General features: G+C 35.3%; 1 protein-coding gene across 1 annotated transcript in view; it reads left to right on the forward strand.

Annotated features, from left to right (window-relative positions):
• LOC106068158 (tyramine beta-hydroxylase-like) overlaps positions 1-8618 on the forward strand; it is a 31215-nt gene extending 22597 nt beyond the window's left edge. The window contains exons 10-12 of the mRNA XM_056005126.1: positions 965-1156; positions 3026-3230; positions 6840-8618. Of these exons, the coding sequence (XP_055861101.1) occupies positions 965-1156; positions 3026-3230; positions 6840-6932 (490 nt within the window). The 3' untranslated portion in view covers positions 6933-8618. The remainder of the gene's footprint in view (positions 1-964; positions 1157-3025; positions 3231-6839) is intronic.
• The last annotated feature ends 9914 nt before the right edge of the window (positions 8619-18532 follow it).

Genomic DNA, 18532 nt, shown 5'->3' on the forward strand with positions numbered 1-18532 from the left:
ACAATCAAGACCATTCGGACGAGATTCCAAAACGTGTACCACACGGCCAGGCAGTCATCCTACAAAGAAGTGTGGGATGATGTCTGAACTAGTTGCGACAATCCTGAAAGGGACATTTTGTCGAAACTTATCCGATGGGTATCTCTAATTATATGAATAATATGCAATGAATTTAGTGGCATTTACTTTCAAATACGTGCGTCAAATGATTGTTTAAACATGTACGTCAAATGATTGTTTAAACATGTACGTCAAATGATTGTTTAAACATGTACGTCAAATGATTGTTTAAACATGTACGTCAAATGATTGTTTAAACATGTACGTCAAATAATTATTTAAACATGTACGTCAAATGGTTGTTTAAAAATGTACGTCAAATGGTTGTTTAAACATGTACGTCAAATGGTTGTTTAAACATGTACGTCAAATGATTGTTTAAACATGTACGTCAAATGATTGTTTAAACATGTACGTCAAATGATTGTTTAAACATGTACGTCAAATAATTATTTAAACATGTACGTCAAATGATTATTTAAACATGTACGTCAAATGATTGTTTAAACATGTACGTCAAATGATTGTTTAAACATGTACATCCAATGATTGTTTAAACATGTACGTCAAATGATTGTTTAAACATGTACGTCAAATGATTGTTTAAACATGTACGTCTAATGATTGTTTAAACATGTACGTCAAATGGTTGTTTAAACATGAACGTCAAATGATTGTTTAAACATGTACGTCAAATGATTGTTTAAACATGTACGTCAAATGATTGTTTAAACATGTACGTCAAATGATTGTTTAAACATGTACGTCAAATGATTGTTTAAACATGTACGTCAAATGGTTGTTTAAACATGAACGTCAAATGATTGTTTAAACATGTACGTCAAATGATTGTTTAAACATGTACATCCAATGATTGTTTAAAAGGAACATTCTTTTTTTCTAGTACAGAGAATCCTTTCCCAATCTGGCCAGGAGATGAGATAGTGACACGATGTACGTACTCGACTAGCAAGAGGAACAGTTCCACGATGGCTGGTCAATCAACAAGTGATGAGATGTGCACTGGCTTCTTAGTTTACTATCCAAAGGAAAATGTGGAAAACGTGAACTGTTTTACCTACGGTCCTGACGTCAAGTAAGTTTTGAGACATCTATAACTATAGGATATATCTAGTCTAGTGTAGCTGGACAAAGGCAATGTTGTTTTTGTCCACGCCATGATTCAGAATAATTAGTTTAATCTCTAAGAATGAAGATCATGCAATTTTTCATAATTCGGAAATCCGAATACAAAAGATATATAGTAGAGTCACTATTGCGGAGCAGGCATGTTTGCGGAACAGCTCGTCGAAATTAGTTAAAATCTACTTTATTTTGAAAAATTCTGCTAAACTACTGTAACGGTACTGCGAATGGTCCATTTCTCTACATTTCCAATATAAGGGTTTTCCTTTCACAGCAGAAAATTAATTTTGACTCCATGTTAAAGTTGACAGGTGTGGAATCGTCCATTATTTTTCACGTACCAGGAGAACCGCATAGGTCAGGGCTTAAGACTTTTTAAAAATGATAATAACACATCACCTGCATGATACACCTAATTTTCGGTTTATAAATGGATGTGGAAAAACTTCATTTCATAGCCATCTACCAGTAATTTAATTTTAAAAAAATCGGGTGGTGTTTACCCAGTTTTTACCCTTTTAAAGATAGTCACAACTGTGGAACACTATAGATGTCATTTATTTGACCTGCGCATTTAGCTTAATATTTACATATATGTATTTAGATTATCGGAATTTAAATATGAGTTTGTATTAGTATACATAATTTAAAAACATTTAGAGAATAAAATGACATATAATATATAATTTATGATTACCAGACGTCCAGCAAAAAGAGGACAAATCATAATATCAAATAATATCATATAGGCCTATATAATATTAATATAACAAAAAAGAATTAAAGAATAGTGGAAAATAAAATCTTGAAAGGAAAATCAGGGTAGTGTGACGTCAATTAAATTAAAGAGGTAAAGAATCAAAAAGTGACAATGTGTTGTCTTAAGCTTTAATAAAATAAAATTAATGTAAAGGATAAGGAGTTCAAGTATTATATAAGACTAATAAATATATGCTTTATATAGGCGTTGTTCCGACATTTTTACCGTGTTCCACAATTGTGACTTCTTAAAAAATCCTGTTCCGTAATTGTGACTGACCATATCTCAGTCGATTTGAATGTAAAATTTAAATATCTGTTGAAAAACTAAACAATGCGTCTATTTTTATCGGAAAATGGATGGGCAATGCCTAGATACTTTTAGTTTTTCCATAGGTCTAACCATTACGGAGCAAAAAATTGAAAACTAAAAGTAGCTGCAAACTGTTCCGCAATAGTGACTCTACTCTACATGTTTTCAAGTCACATGAAGTTACTTCTTTCGGCCAGTCTATATTTATTGATGTCTATGAGCGAAACAAAGAAACATTAAAATAGCAAAACAAAAAATAACTTTTCAAAACGTTTACATTTAATTTTTTCAGGCTGGGGGGGGGGGGCGTGTCATTTTGGATGACATTAATAATCAAGTAATATGACATTTTAGCGTCCCCAAAAGAGGAACAAAAAGGATATTAGTAGGGTGTGCTCTGTCTGACAATGTTAAATCTCAAAAAAAAAAATAGAAACGTTTTTAAAACTCTGATGCCCTGATAGAATCTTCTACCTTGTCAAGGTTAACGTGACCCGTTACTTTAATCTTCTGATCGTAAATCGTCTCTATTTTTACACATTAAATAACTTTTTTAAAAGACAAAGAGAAATAGAGCTTTTTGGAAAAAAGATACGCAAAAGAGAAAAGAAATAAAGTGAGTCAGAGACAGAAAAAAAAAAAGTGAAGAGAAAACCAATATTTGAAAAAAAAGAGAATGAGACGAAGAATTTTTTTAAAAAGGAAAGAAAAAGAAAGAACTAACATTCATATTGAAATGTTTTTCAGTTTCTGTGATTCAGCCACATATTACGGATGCACAGATTTGATCAACTTCGGGCGAGCTGAATGGCTAAATGGTACATCTGCTTACCAGAACATTGAAAGAAACTGCCGACCTCTGGCCCCATGTCTTCAAGAGTGCGTGGACACTTTAGTTGACCTAAAAAAATCTAATCCCTGCTTCAACGATCCGATCTTCGACTACATCAAGGTGTACATTTATTCTTCTTATTTCTACAGTTGACTTATTCACAAATTGTGTTTCAGGTTTAAGTTTCATTCCCTCAACTACTATTGTAGCTGGTAAGTTCTACATCGGCTTGATTTAAGACAAGTCCCAACTAGATAAAACTAATGCTTCCTTAACGTTCACCTCCAATGTTTATCGCATTCGAAAGGGGAACAGTAGTTTAGATCGCAAAAACTAGAAAATATTTGAATGTCCGATATCATAATATTTTAGATCATGCAAAGTTCTGGCTCAACGACTACATTTTTCAATTCAAAACTTAAAATTTTTGAATGTTAATATGCAAGCATTTTTTTTCCCATCAAAAGCATTTTTACATCTATATACTATTGTTATAACTCTGCAATGCGCACCGCCACCCAGGCTAGTGCTAGAAGGTGCGCACTGTGATAGACTAGCCCTAAAAGGATGTCAACATTAGAGAGGAGAACGATTTCCGACCAAGTACAGAGCCAATATGGAGATATTGTGCCTAAGATAGATGTTGTTTTGTGTAACTGTGATGTCATGTAAATAAACATCTATGTCTCGTAAAGTTTGCCTCCCTTAAGTTATTACATTTGGTGTCAGAAGTGGGATTATAGACAACTCAACGAGAGGAGGTAGGATTCGATCTCTATGGCATCGTTGAAGCTATTACATCAGCTCTTAATTAAAGAGCTAAGACAAGAGCTTCGGGACCGAGGTTTAAAACCCGTCGGTAGCAGGGAAACGCTCACGGCTCGTCTGCGGCAAGCTCTGATCAATGAAGATGAAGATCCGGAGACCTATCAATTTGAAATTGAACCTGGGATTGTTGATGTCATTGGCAAGATCCAGGACTGTGGGGATGCAATTAAGGAACAAATGAACACGATTAGGATCATGATGGGGAACATGAGTAGGATTATAATGTTGAACAAGGTTGATGAAAGTGTATTGCAAGTAGAAGGCCAAATAGACCAAAGTGATAAAATTGTGTCGCAAGTGAAAGAGGAAATAAACTCGTTAGTGAAAGGGCAGTTATCTGGTCAGGACTGTGGCTGCACAAACAGTGGTGATGGAGGCACTGGGGATTGGAGCGCCGTCTGTGACTGTGTTGTGGACAAGTCTTGCGGGGGTGACTTTCAAGATGAGAAACGTGACAACGATTGCTGCGACGATCTCAACGGGATGTGCCGAATCGAAAGGAGAGAGACAAATGAAGAAACAAGAGAAGTCTGTTATGTGCCTGAAGTTTTTGTTCCTGGTGTACCTGAAACGAGTACCTCAATGAGCCGGACAGATCAAGACAACGTTGGGTCTGCGTCCAAGCTGGCTGCTTTGGACCTTAAAGACTTCTGTTTATCTGTCAGTACCTTTGACGGGAACTCGAACCATGAAAGCCTCAAGACGGTTTCTGATTCCTTGCCTTCGATGTCATTGGGTGAAATGGCGAATACGGGCCCCAACAATGGCCGAGACAGAAACAACGAATTGGACTTTGGCAGCTGCATCCAGGCGATTGACATGAACTGTATATGTGCGTCCTGCGGAGACAGTGACCATGCCAAGAAACCCAGCTACAAGATCTGAACTTAACAGAAATGTGTACTTCTGCTCACATCAGTGAGAGTGACTTGAACGATGGGGAAATAATTCCAGCGAAACCTGATGCAGTGGTGGATGAACATTACAAGGGTGCTCCATGGGCGTACCTTACAGATGAGGCTGAGAAAGACTATGTGCTTGAAACCATGGCTACCTGTGGGCCTACAACTGTGTCACGAGACGTCCATGGAAAGAGTCCGCTGACTCAGCGTATTGGAACAACAACCCTTGAATCTACAGTGATCGCCACAACCTCCATTTGTGTTACGTGGCTGGCAATCCTGACCTCCACTAACTCTCCATGTGTCAGCTGGCTCGCATCAGCGACTATCTTCAAGAGGTCGAAGCAGCGACCACGATATCGTCTCAAGCGTAGACTGGCCAACTGGAAGAAGAGGAAGCGTCGGCCGCGGAAAACTGTGCAGATGGCTTCGTGGGCAACAGGCACCCTACCGTCTGTGGTTCCCACCGATCGACCTCCGCCTGAACTGTCAAAGCTCCACTGCACTGTTTCTTTTCGGGACGAAAAGCTCTAAGAAGGGGGCAATGTTATAACTCTGCCATGCTTACCGCCACCCAGACTAGTACTAGAAGGTGCGCACTGTGATAGACTAGACTGAGAAGGATGTCAACATTAGGAAGAGAGGAGAGAAGAACGATTTCCGCCAAGTAGAGAGCCAATATGGAGAGATTGTGCCTAAGATAGATGTTGTTTTTGTGTACCGTAAATAAAGGTCTATGTCTCGTTGAGTTGCCTCACTTAAGTTATGACACTATTATTAGTAAAACAAAACAACATGGAAGACTAGAGGAATAAGGGGCATAATCGTTCAGTATATTTCTAAAAGATTTCTACAAATATTTTTTTTCTAAAATATTATTATGAAAATAGTTGTATTATGGCAGAAAATGTTTTACTTTATATAAGCTACTTACATTAGAGACTAATTATTAACTTTTGTTTTCAAAGAGAAAGGATGCATTTGTCGAAAATAATTGAAAACGACATTTAATAAGCAGCGTTTCATAGTATAGAACTGAACAAAACATCAGTTAGATAATCATTCACCAACACCAATAAGGCCAAGCTCACATTGAATCATATTTTCATAACAATAAATTTATTGAATATATATGAATGTAAACAATGTAATGATAACAATACTAATAAAACTCCGTCTCCTGTGATATCATGTCGTCAGTTGGCCGAACAATACAATCATAGCGGCAACACTTTCGATACGTATTAGTGGAAATAGGGTTGTTGATAGTTGGAGATAGGGTTTTGGTTGTTGATAGTTGGAGATAGGGTTTTGGTTGTTGATAGTTGGAGATAGGGTTTTGGTTGTTGATAGTTGGAGATAGGGTTTTGGTTGTTGATAACTTGAGATAGGGTTTTGGTTGTTGATAACTTGAGATAGGGTTGTTGTTATGGATTGTTGGAGATAGGCTTGTGGTTGTTGATAGTTGGAGATAGGGTTGTTGTTATGGATTGTTGGAGATAGGCTTGTGGTTGTTGATAGTTTTCAGTTCATAGCTTCTGATATTCATACTGAATACATTGTGATCTGATAGTTGAGTTATCGTTGTTTAATATTATTGTTATAATTTAGTTTATAATTTAAATTACCACTTACATTATTATTGCCGAAATGGACCCATTCGCGGCCGGATTCTGAGTTTGCGTTTCCACACACCACACAAATTAATCTTGCAACCTTGTTCGACGTAAAATATATATATATATTGCTTTTTTGTGACGGTACGCACCGGTACGGCGTACCGGCACCTTTTTCAAAATTTATTTTAACGTTTATTATTAATTTCTTAGTAGTTAAAAGTTAGGAGATGCATTACTGAGTACCGGCACCTATTTTTTCTTCAAAAAGGCACTGTATATATATATATATAACAATGTATCTAGCTAATTAGATTGTTCATGTTATTTTTTGGTTTTCTAAATGATTTTTGTATACCTCTTTAATGTTTATGTATCTCCAGACTGAGATGTTGAAAAAAACAGCTGAAGGTTTAGATATGCTGTCCAGGCTAAGCTCCTGCGCTGCACAAGTTTATCAGGCGTTGAACGTATAATCCTCCAGGACATTCGCAAGGAAATAGCAAGAATGAATTCTGTTCAGTAATAAAGGAAGAATGGGAAGCGATGACGGAGTATGATAAGAAAATGAATACATTTTGCCTAAGTAGCTCAGAATCAATTGACGAGAACAATGGGATATGTATATTAGTATATAGTTATAGAGAATTAAACCGAACAAGTCAAATGATGTACATATGTATGGTATGTGTGTAAAAGTGTGTTTATTATAAGATTTTTTAAACCTTTATTTTTAACAATATAATACAAGTCAAAACTTCATGGCTCCTGGAAACTGGGTGGAGGGTGGGCTGATTAAGGTTTATTAAAAGAAATTTCTATAAATCAAATAAGAACATAGAACTAAAATGTTATTTAACCTTGGTTAGGCCAATAATAGAATATGCATCTTCTGTTTGGGACCCCTCAACTCAAGAAAACATTAAGAAACTGGAACAGACACAAAATAGAGCAGTGAGATTCATAACAAACGAATATTCACATTTGACTAGAGTAACACCTTTAGTAAAATCACTAAATTTAGAAAGCCTTCAGGACAGAAGACGCAAAAGTAAAGTAGCATACATGAAACACTGAACCAAAATCTTTAAATACAAAGACAGAATTTAATAAAATACTCTGAAAGACACAAAGATTAAGGCACATTCCTCATTCCATATACTAGGACAAATTTGACGGTGCAAAAATACGAGTTCAATACTGACTTGACTTTACAAAAAATTGTTTTAAAATTATTTTTGTATATGTAATGCAATTTTAAGTTGTATAATAGTGATATTGTCTTTTGTTAATGTATTTTTTTTATGTTAAATAGAACAAAACTATATTAAAAATCTGATATTGTTTAACTGAAACTTTAAAAAAAATTCATTGTGGAACAATTTTAACTGTTTGATAAAATTTGTTGTAGTACTTTCACCTTGCTTTATTTCCAGCTTTTATCCTTTCTTGATTTCTTTTAATGTAATTACTTATGGATGACTTTTATTCCTAAATATGCTTGAAATTCAAACTTTTGAACAAAGTTATTCCAACTGGACAGATGTTCGAATGATCTTGTCTTTTAATCTATTTTTAACACTTCGATTATGCTTACTATCAATCATTGAAATGTATCTAATCACGAAAATAAAATCAACTTGGTTCCAAAAGTCTAAGGAAGTCTGTAAACAAAGTATTAGGCGAGTGTTGTTGGGTAAAAGCTGAAATCAAGAGTTTTAAAAAGGCGATGACCTACATTAATACATTTTTTTTTAAATCTATGTGTGTGCTTTTTTATATTCTCAGTGAAACCCAGCGCTGAATATTTCTTTCTTCAGTTTTATGTTTTTAAACTCCGTTCAATCCAATAATTAATTCAAAATATAAGTCATGTGCACAAGGATAACAGTTAAAAAATGACAATGTGAAGGTACAGTCAATCTATAATAATAATCCAGCAATGAATTAGCACAATAAACAATCCACTTGCAATTATGACTAGCGACTGTGAACATTGGCCAACCAACCCCCGATAGCTACCTCCACGTTCCTTTATAGTACTGGACATCGATCTTTCTTGTTTTTTTTTTTTTCTGGCCCTGATAGTAAGTTCTACCAGCTTCCCATAATTCCACCTTGACCCTATATTTCGTTTATGTAAATAAAAGTTGTCTTAAAGACTCTGCTTTATTTTCTCACGCACACGTATGTGACCTAATAATACAGACTGCTGCTGTACAACTGGTCAGCCGTTATTGTGTGGTGTCAAGCGTGAATTATATACACACATTATATTTTATCTGTTATTACACTCTTGTCCCATAGTACTGTTGTTAATACAGTACAGGTTGTACATTCACCATTCATTTTTAGCGGCCCCGTAAGGTTTGTGCAAATGTCCATCTGTCCGTCTGTCACTCTCAGATCTCGAAAACTAGAAGAAAAATGAAAAATATTATTTCACCATGCGATGTGACTTGAAAAGTTTAGGTGCAACGGCTACTTTTTTTTTTAATCAAACCGTTCAGTTTATAGAATTAATTATGCAAGTGATTTTCTTCATAAAAATACACCAATTCTATAACAATTACATAAATGTAAGGGAGGTAATGTTACAATGTGTTAACAAAGACATTTTTTTTTGTATTTTAAAGTGTCACTAAGTCAAATATATTTATAAAATGTACAAGAAATGTTCATAACAAATATAAATATTAGTCAAAAATGTTTTTTCTGGTCAACTAGCTGTTAAAAATTAAAGAAAACATCTATGTTTGTTTATAACTTCTAAGAATGCACTTTGTATGTAAATATCACACACATTTTTTTTAAATGGACTTTTAATGTAGCGACTTTCTTGCAGTAGCGTGACAAGCAGCGGCAGGACATGGTACTAATCAGTTCCCTAAAAAAATTAAAATAATCAGATTTTATTTATTTTTTTTAGTACCCGCATCAGAATAAAAGACGCTTATTTTCGTGCGTTTTGTCTGTTGGTCGGTCTGTCGTCACGTTTAGATTTAAAAAAAAACATTAAAAGCCATTGAAAATCTGATTTAACCTTTAAAGGGAAACTCCGATAGTTTTTCAAATTTTAGTTATTGACTTATTTAAATTCTGCGTAAAAAGTTGTAATAGTAAACATTATATCATTTTTTATTTAAATGCTCAGAAAATTTAATAAATTAGACAGAAAATTCTTCACGCCCCCCAAAAAACGGGGTTCTGCGAGATTTTGTTTTAAGTTATTTCATGCGTCACTTCCCTAAACAATACTGAAAGAAAAACTTGATTTAACCAATCGTATCGCTTCATTCTTACAGTAGCTGTTAGGCTTAGTGACGGCCTAGTCCAGAGCTATGATACAGTTATATATATAAACATGTATAGATAGATCCAAAAGCATTAGGATAACCAACTCGAGAAAAAAAAGTTACATTTTCATCTAAGCCTCTCCCTATCCCAAGAAGTAAATAGATCGTGTGTCTGAATGATTCGAACAAGCTGGTCAGTGTAAGGCTAGTCGAGACTACGTGTAGTCGGTCATGACAAGACAACCAAGCGATAGTGTTTGTTGTGTGTTGAGTGGTCTGGCGAGAAAATACACACTGAAGTGATTAGTCAAGCATGTAAATCTATTTTAATACGCATTTTTCTTTGCTTACAAAATCCTAGATCTAACTGCATAGACAAAGATATATTTCTTTTTACGAGAATGTAAACTTTGCTGTATGGTCTCCTGTTATACAATAAGTCAGTAGATTAAAACACCTTTGTGACGTCACATAGAAACCTGGTGAAAGTCTGACTGTTTTGGATGCGCAGGAAAATTACGTCGGAAAAACATCAATTACTATGTTATTATTGCAAATAAAAAAAAAGAAGAATATATTCATTATCTGTAAATCAAAACACATATTATATCAAAAATTGTCAAAACCATCGGAGTTTCCCTTTAATGCTCCTTCCGAAATATTGCAATAGTTTTAAGTAGCAGGATGTTTTTTTTTGAAAAATTAATCAATGTAAAAAAAATGTTTGTTTGCTCTTCCAACTTATATTACATTTAAAATCCGTCCTTAAAGTAAATAAAGCAAATAAATGCTAAATAAAAATCTCTATACTGAATTATATTACATCAACTATGAAGTTGTTCCGGATATTGTTTTATAAAAAAAAAATATGTCAAATGATTACTTGAAATAGCATCATTGACTTACATTACCCTTGTATTGGATAAATATATTGTTGTAACTCTTGGGTAGGCACTCAACGTAAAGGCAGGCAACACAACACAGTGTAACAGGAAATAAAGACAGGTGTTTATTCACTAGGACAAACACATAGCATCCTTCAGCTTCCTCAGAGTCTTTCTACTAATTTACCAGTCCTTTATAATTTACCAGTCCTTTAGACAGCAACCCGAATGTGGACCAACGACAGCCTTCCCCGCTTCGCCCCAGGTCCCTTCTGCAACCTCCAGGCAGCACCAAAAGCTGGCTTCTTAGTTTCCAAAACATTCAGACTCTTCACAATCCCTGATACACTGTTATTCTCTCTCTACTAGTGTTTTCCTGTTTACGTTCACTAGTGCGCTAGTGCGCACCTCAAGCACTGGTGCAAGGCAGGGTTACAACAATATATTGGACAATAAGTCACTATAGCTTAATTATTGATATCAAATTAATCCGTATTTTCAACTTATTTTATGTTAAATGACTTTTTTTTCAAAAATATCAACAATATTTTAAAATAAGAAAGTAATTTACTAGAAACGATTATTGAAAAACACTTTTTAGACTAATTTATCATTGAATTTTTGTGCTGATAAACAACAGACTTTTTTTTATCTGTAAAGAATGTTCCGGATTTGGTTTTAAAAAAGAAATCAAACTATATCACTTAAATTTTCTTTTAAATCGTCTCCAAATTTTTTCCGAATTTTATATGAAAAATCTACTAACACAAATAAATGTTTGAATTCCCGTTTCTTATAAATAAAAAACATAATCTTTCTCATTTACTAATATCGGTTGTTCCGGATTTTTATGATAAACATTCTCACTCTATTTCTGTAACATCGCACTTCTGTAGTACATTACATCTAATTTCAATCTAAAATGTTTTAAAATATAATTTTGGTTAATATTATGTTCCGATTTTTAAGGAAAACAACTTCCTAACACCAAAGTATGGTATGAAAATCTCTCCACAAGGCTATGGTACATCTAATTTTCATACGAGACCATTCCAAAAATTAAATTAACGGTATTAGATTTATCTAGAATTCTCTTTTTCTCTCACTATAAATACAAACATCCGTACAATCTGTTATAGATACTTCAAACTTTTGTGATGTTTTGGAAGGAAAAGTAATAGTTCATCAAATTTTCAATAACTTTAAGTTGTTTTTTCGATATTAACATGACGGACAGACAGACTGACAGACAAAACGCAAAACAAATGCGGCTTTAATCCTAATATATATATATATATATATATATATATATATATATATATATATCATGGGCGTAGCCAGGGGGGGGGTTCTTGGGGTTCAAACCCCCACCCCCCAAAGGAAATCCCCCCCCCCGCAGGGGGGGATCGGAGTTCAGTAACTCATTTTTTGCTTTGATTTTGTTTATTTTGGGTGACATTTTAATACTAAACCATCACTTGCCCCAGCACAGCCAAGGGGTTTTGAGTTTTAAAAAAACCCTACCAGGGGGTTTTGAGTTTAAAACCCTCTACCAGGGGTTTTTGCAGTTAAATCTCTATTCTAAAAACTAAACCAAAAAAAATGCAAACGACAATCCACAAATTCCAAGAGCACAGTTAAGGAAGATTTTGATTAAACCCCCCCCCCCCCATTCAATATAAATAAAGCAAAATACACACTCAAAATACTATGAGCGTAGCCAAAGTGTTTTGAGTTTAAACCCCCCCCCCCATTCAGTAGGGTTTGAAGCTAAAAAATACCTCTTCAATATCCAAAAAAAAAGCAAATTACGCACTCAAAATGTTATGAGCATAGGTAAATGGGTTTTAACTAAGTTCTGAGTTTAAACCCCTTTCAGCGGGATTTGAAGGTAAAAAATACCTCTTTAATATTAAAAACAAAGCAAATTATACACTCAAAATTCTATGAGTGTAGTCAAAGGTTTTTTTTTTTATTTAAACTCCCCTCCAGTGGAGTTTGAAGCTAAAAAAATAACTCTTCAATATAAAAAAAAAGCAAATTACGCACTAAAAATGCTATGAGAGTTGCCAAAAAGGGTTTTGAGTTTAAACCCCCATTCATCGGGGTTTGATGCTAAAAAATACCTCTTTAATAAAAAAAACAAAACAAATAACACACTAAAATTATTTGAGCGTAGCCAAGCCAATTGAAGATTTTGAGTTTAAAGCCCTCTCTTACTGATGGCTTTTCTTAAAAGTTTAAAACCCCTCCAGATGGTTTTGAGTTTAAAATCCCCCTACAGAGAGTTTTAAGGCTGAAAACCTCAATCTTCAATATTTTTCTAAAGCAAACTACAGTTACCAAATTCTATGACCGTAGCTAAATGGGGTTTTGAATTAAAAAAAAAATAACTCCAGAGATTTTTTAGTTTAAAATCCACAACAGATCATTTTGACGATAAAACTTCCCTTTTCGATATAAAATCTAAAGCAAGCTACAGTCACCTAATTCCAAGAGCATATTTAAGAGAGGTTACACATTTCTACCAGTGGCGGGGCTTCATTAATAAAGTGCATTGAATAGCCATCTGCCGAAATTGAAAAACAATAAATGTGGCTCAACAAAGATGGCTAAGACAGATTTTAGGAGTCAGTTATAGAGATCTGGTCTAAATCAAGGAAATCCTTTGCCGAATCGAGAGTCGACACATTAGTAAGGTTGTGAAAGAGCGTCGCATGAGGTTTGCGGGACATGTTCTCCGACAAGATGAATTACGCATACTAAGGGTTGCGATGACATCCTAGTACAACTTGGCGCCAGTAAGGCAGTAAGAATAGCATTTTAGGTTTTTGAAATAAAACTTTTTAAAAGCAGGAAAATGTACTGTAGATACCTCAGAATATTCATTTTGTTGGCTTTCAATACCAGAAATAGTGCTTGGCGGCAGGGCTTCGCCCCGCGCTGGGGGAGCTCCAAGCGCTCTAACAGACCCCCTTGTTGTCAATGGCGGGAGGTCTACAATTTTCCCACTAACTCCAGGAAGAAACATTCTAGGGCGCAATAAACGTCTTCCAAAAGAATGAAGGGTCAGAATGTAATAAAGATCATGTACACATACACACATACATAATATCTTTTTTTCGCGGAGGGGGGGGGAGAAAAAATCCCCCCCAACCCCCCCCCCCCGAAAAAAAATCCTGGCTACGCCCATGATATATATATATATATATATATATATATATATATCTTTATATGAATTCTATTAGAACTCAGTGCACTAAAGGCTATGAACCCTCGTTAAATATCTCGTGTTAATAAAAAAAATTGTTTCTAGCCCATTGTGACGTAATACATTTTTTCTTTGACGTCATATGAATGAATTCTTTAAATGAAATGCTAAAAGAACTCACTCAGTGCACCAATGTCTATGATCCCTCGAAAGCTTGCTTGCAGGCCTAGTGATGAAGTCATGTGTTAGTCTAACTAGGGCGTGTGACGTAGTGGATTTTTTTCCTTGACGTCATATGGAATGAATTCTTTAAATGAAATGCTAAAACAACTCGATATAATAATGTTTATTAAACCTCGTTATCTGACTCGTATTTTAAAAAGACGTAATAGATAGATTTAGATCTAATCTAGATTTTTTACACAAGATCTAGATTTTTTATAGTATATCTAGATTTTTTAAACTAGATCTGGATTTATATTCTAATTAAAATTATTGTAGATTCTAGATCTAGAATTTCTAGGTCTAGTTTAGACCTAATCTAAATTACATCTAAATTATTCCAAATTAATATTTTAGATCTAGATCTAGTAAATATAGATCTTAAGAGCGCTAACTCAGAAGTTTAGTTTAGGTAGTTTATTCTAGTTCCGTTTAAATGAAAATGCCAATAGCTCTGTTGATAACTGTGCTGAGACATCGAAGTACAACCACGATATATCTGTTCTTTTCTTTTTTGTTTTCAATTACAAATCAATGCTTAAAGATTATCTAAAATTGCTAGTCTGACATACTGTGCATATCCGGTAGATTTCATGCAGAGTGGTGTCAAACATATGGCCCGCGAAACAAATTTGTGTGGCCCGCGGCAACGTCAGCGAATTCTAAAAAATTAGATAAAATTTACAATGACCACATATAAGCCGTGAAATGATTTACAACTGCACAAATTAGTAAATGAGGTGTCCGCCCTTGCAAGCGAAGATTCTGTGAAGCTTTGTTGTTAGCGAGATGGCATCACGACCATTCACTGAAGGCCAGTTTGTAAAAGAGTGTATGCTACAGGCGTGAAATTATCTGCCCCGAGAGCAAGAAACTCTTCGAAGGCATAAGTTGGTTTGCGAACACAGTTGCAAGAAGGATCACCAAGGCAGCGACAAATGTTCAACAGCAACTGATTGCCGCTGCAAAAGACTTTGTAGTATATTCCATTGCACTGGACGAGTCTACTGGTGTAACAGACACCGCATACTGTGCCGTATTCATTCGTGGGGTCGACGAAAACTTGAACATTGTTGAAGAGTTATTGGACTTACTACCCATGAAAGGAACGACAAATGGACGCGACGTGTTTCAAGAACTGGAAGCTTGTATTGACAGGTGTGGGCTACCGTGTGAAAAAACTTGTTTCAGTGGCTACGGAAGATGCACCAGCAATGCGTTCAGAGAAGGTTGGTGTTTTTGGATTAATGGTAGAGAAACGGTATCAGCTCAGCTTGGTGGGACCTTTTGGAGCCATACACTGCCATTCTGCACCGAGAAGCACTCTGTGGAAAAAGTCTACAAATGAAGAACGTGATGGATGTTGTCGTGAAGACGGTGAACTTCATACGTGTACGGGGTCTCAACCACAGACAGTTTGTGTAATTTCTAGCTGATTTAGAAACGGAATATGGAGAGTTGCTGTATCATACGGAAGTCAGATGGTTGAATCGTATAGAAGTGCTGCAGATATTTTTTGAACTGAGACGGGAAATAGCATTGTTCATGGCAATGAAAGACGGAGACATACCTCAGCTCAGTGACCCAATGTTTTGTCGGATTTTGCTTTTCTTACTGACATCACGCAACATCTCAATGCACTCAATTCACAACTACAAGGCACAAAGCAGATGATTACAGTGGTGTTTGACCTCATCAAATCATTCAGATGCAAGCTGACTTTGTGGGCCACTCAGCTGGCAGATGGAAACCTGGCTCATTTGTCTTTTCTACTGAACATTACAGTTGAACCACAGCGCCTGAAAGACTACGTAGACATCCTCTCCAGACTACTGGAAGATTTTGAACACCGCTGTCATCAATTCACTGCTCTCGAACCACAGTTTTTCCTTGTTGCCACTCCGTTCGCAGTTGAAGTGAAAAACGTTCCAGAGGAAGTCCAAATGGAACTACTGGACCTGCAGTGTGACACTGTTCTGATGCAAAAATAAGCTGATGTTGGTGTTCCACATTTCTACCAGTTTCTTCCCAGAGAGAAGTTTCCAAACGTATTCTGCGCAGTTGCTAGAATTCTAGCGATGTTTGGGAGTGCGTACGTTTGCGAACAGTTTTTTTCAGAATGAAGATCAACAAAACAGAATTGCGATCAAGACTGACTGATAAGCATCTGAGAGCAACCTTGCGGCTTGCCACTACACGCGACTTCAGGCCTAACGTCGATGGTCTGGTCTCTGCCAAACGCTCTCAGCTGAGAGGATAGAAATATGAGTGACGGGAGCCATCAGAAGTAGGCCTAGTAATTATAGTTTTTTTTTTGGGGGGGGGGGAACAACAGTTTCTGCTTTTTTATTAGTGACAGAGACAACGTCAACTTATTTTAGTAAACTAAACTGTCTGTGCATGTAATAAGCTACACTAAATGTAATTAATAATTATAAAAACTTTAGTTTAGCATTTAACTGCAGTGACAGTAGTGTTCGTAAAATTTAATGAAAAAACATTCTCTTTTTGTGGTGCGGTCCGCTGAATGGTTGTTACTTTCCACTGTGGCCCACATGCTGAAATGAGTTTGAGACCCCTGCCGTAATGTGTAATATATCTCTTTATCAATAATAGACTATTAGATTGTAACCAGTTTGTTATTAAGAGCAATGCCTGGTCGTGCGATTAGCGTGCTGAACTAATTATCTCGACGGTCCCGGAATAATACCCTGCTCTCTGCCATCCTCCGTCGTCCAGCGAGAAGTTAATTATTCTTAACTTAGAAGGAACATCCGAAACATGTATAACAGAAGGAAAAAAAATTATAAAAAAAAAGGCAAATTAAACTTTGAAACATTATTACTTTTGACCATCAAAATTCGACAGGGATCCGACTCCAACGGGGACCACCTCTGAGTTTGTGTGATAACACAAACTCTGTTTGTAATCTTGTTTAATAATGAATTTTCCCCCAGCCTTGGCCCGCATGGTCATGTCTAAGAGATTTAACTAAGAAATATCAAATTTAATAAATGTGTACTAGATCGTGTCTATTGTACATTAGTGTGGAGAGAAGTGAGATGAGCTCATCTGTACAGTTTTCACGTACACCAAAAGTAAAAACAGGAAAAATATTTTTTTTTTACAAAATACTTTATAGAAAACAAATCTTATATTAAGTGTAATTGTTTCAATTATTTTGGGTCAGTCATGTAATACAATTTATAATAAATCTAGACTAACAATAATACATGTGTACGATTAGAAATAGTTTTACCACTTGCTTGTGTTGAACACAATTTCATGTTTTTAGCTTTCTGAATGCGGTATCATTGGTCTGGACCAGTTGGGACAAACAAGAGAGGGGTATTGCATTAATGTTATCGTGATTCATTTTTATTTAGTTTAAAAAAAAAATTCTGACTGAGTTCAAACTCAGGGTTTAAGCGTTAAGCCTCCTCAAGGGGACTAATTCAATTTCTACAACCACATATGTCAAGTACAATTTATTTCCCTTGTTCGATACTTAACAAAATAACTAATTGTCAATATTTAATTACCTTAATTTTTTATCTTGTTTTGTCAGGTACAAGAAATAATTGAGCAATATTTCAACTTAATCTGAGATTAGGTGAGGGAGAAATAATGTGTACAGTTTTTTTATCAGACAGAAAGAGTGCGTTGGTTTAAGCTTTGTAACAGTAATGGATATGAGAAGAATTAAAGTGAAAATGTCAAGAGTACTTTTTTTTCTACCTACAAATATATATGAGTTAGAAAACTGTAACTTCGTCAGGTACTAACACGTTAATTATTTGTAACTTTGTCCAAAAAGTAGTACATAGTTGACCAGTTCCCTGGTGATGTCAATTTGTCCTAGATCTAGTCATTACTTACAGACAAGTGCATGCTTTAAAAAAAAGACATGTAGATATATTACTTTCAAAACTGGGTGATTGCCACTTTAACACTTCATTGTTGTTGTTATTATCAGAGATAGGCCTGCGTCAAACTTTTTTTTGGACTAATATGATAAGATATGGCTAACCGTGATTTTATGTAGTATTTAGTACACATTATCAAGTTAATCTCAGGAGAAATCAAAAGTTACAATTAGAAGGGCAAGTAATGGCATGTCAGTAGCTGAGAGGCAAACATTTATTCTTAGTTTGAAATATAGGACTGCATTGTGTGGACACATTGACAAATGTGAGGGTACAAAACTATCTACGCTCAAAAAATGTGTTGCCCTGGAAGTGGGCAAAACTATTTCATTAGTCTGACAAATTTTGTACAAAGAATGATCCATCAATTGAATAATGTAACATAACTTCAAGTATAAACAGTTCCTAATTAAGAGCAGGCCAATACTTCCCTTACAATCCAAGCTTTCGTTATGTGCCACAACTTTGAAAGTTCATTGAATCTTGTAACATGTTGAGTTGTTGAATTTGTTGAAGTTTAAATGAAATATAACTTTG

This window comes from Biomphalaria glabrata, chromosome 12 (genome assembly GCF_947242115.1).
Source record: "Biomphalaria glabrata chromosome 12, xgBioGlab47.1, whole genome shotgun sequence".
Classification (NCBI taxonomy): Eukaryota; Metazoa; Mollusca; class Gastropoda; family Planorbidae; genus Biomphalaria; species Biomphalaria glabrata.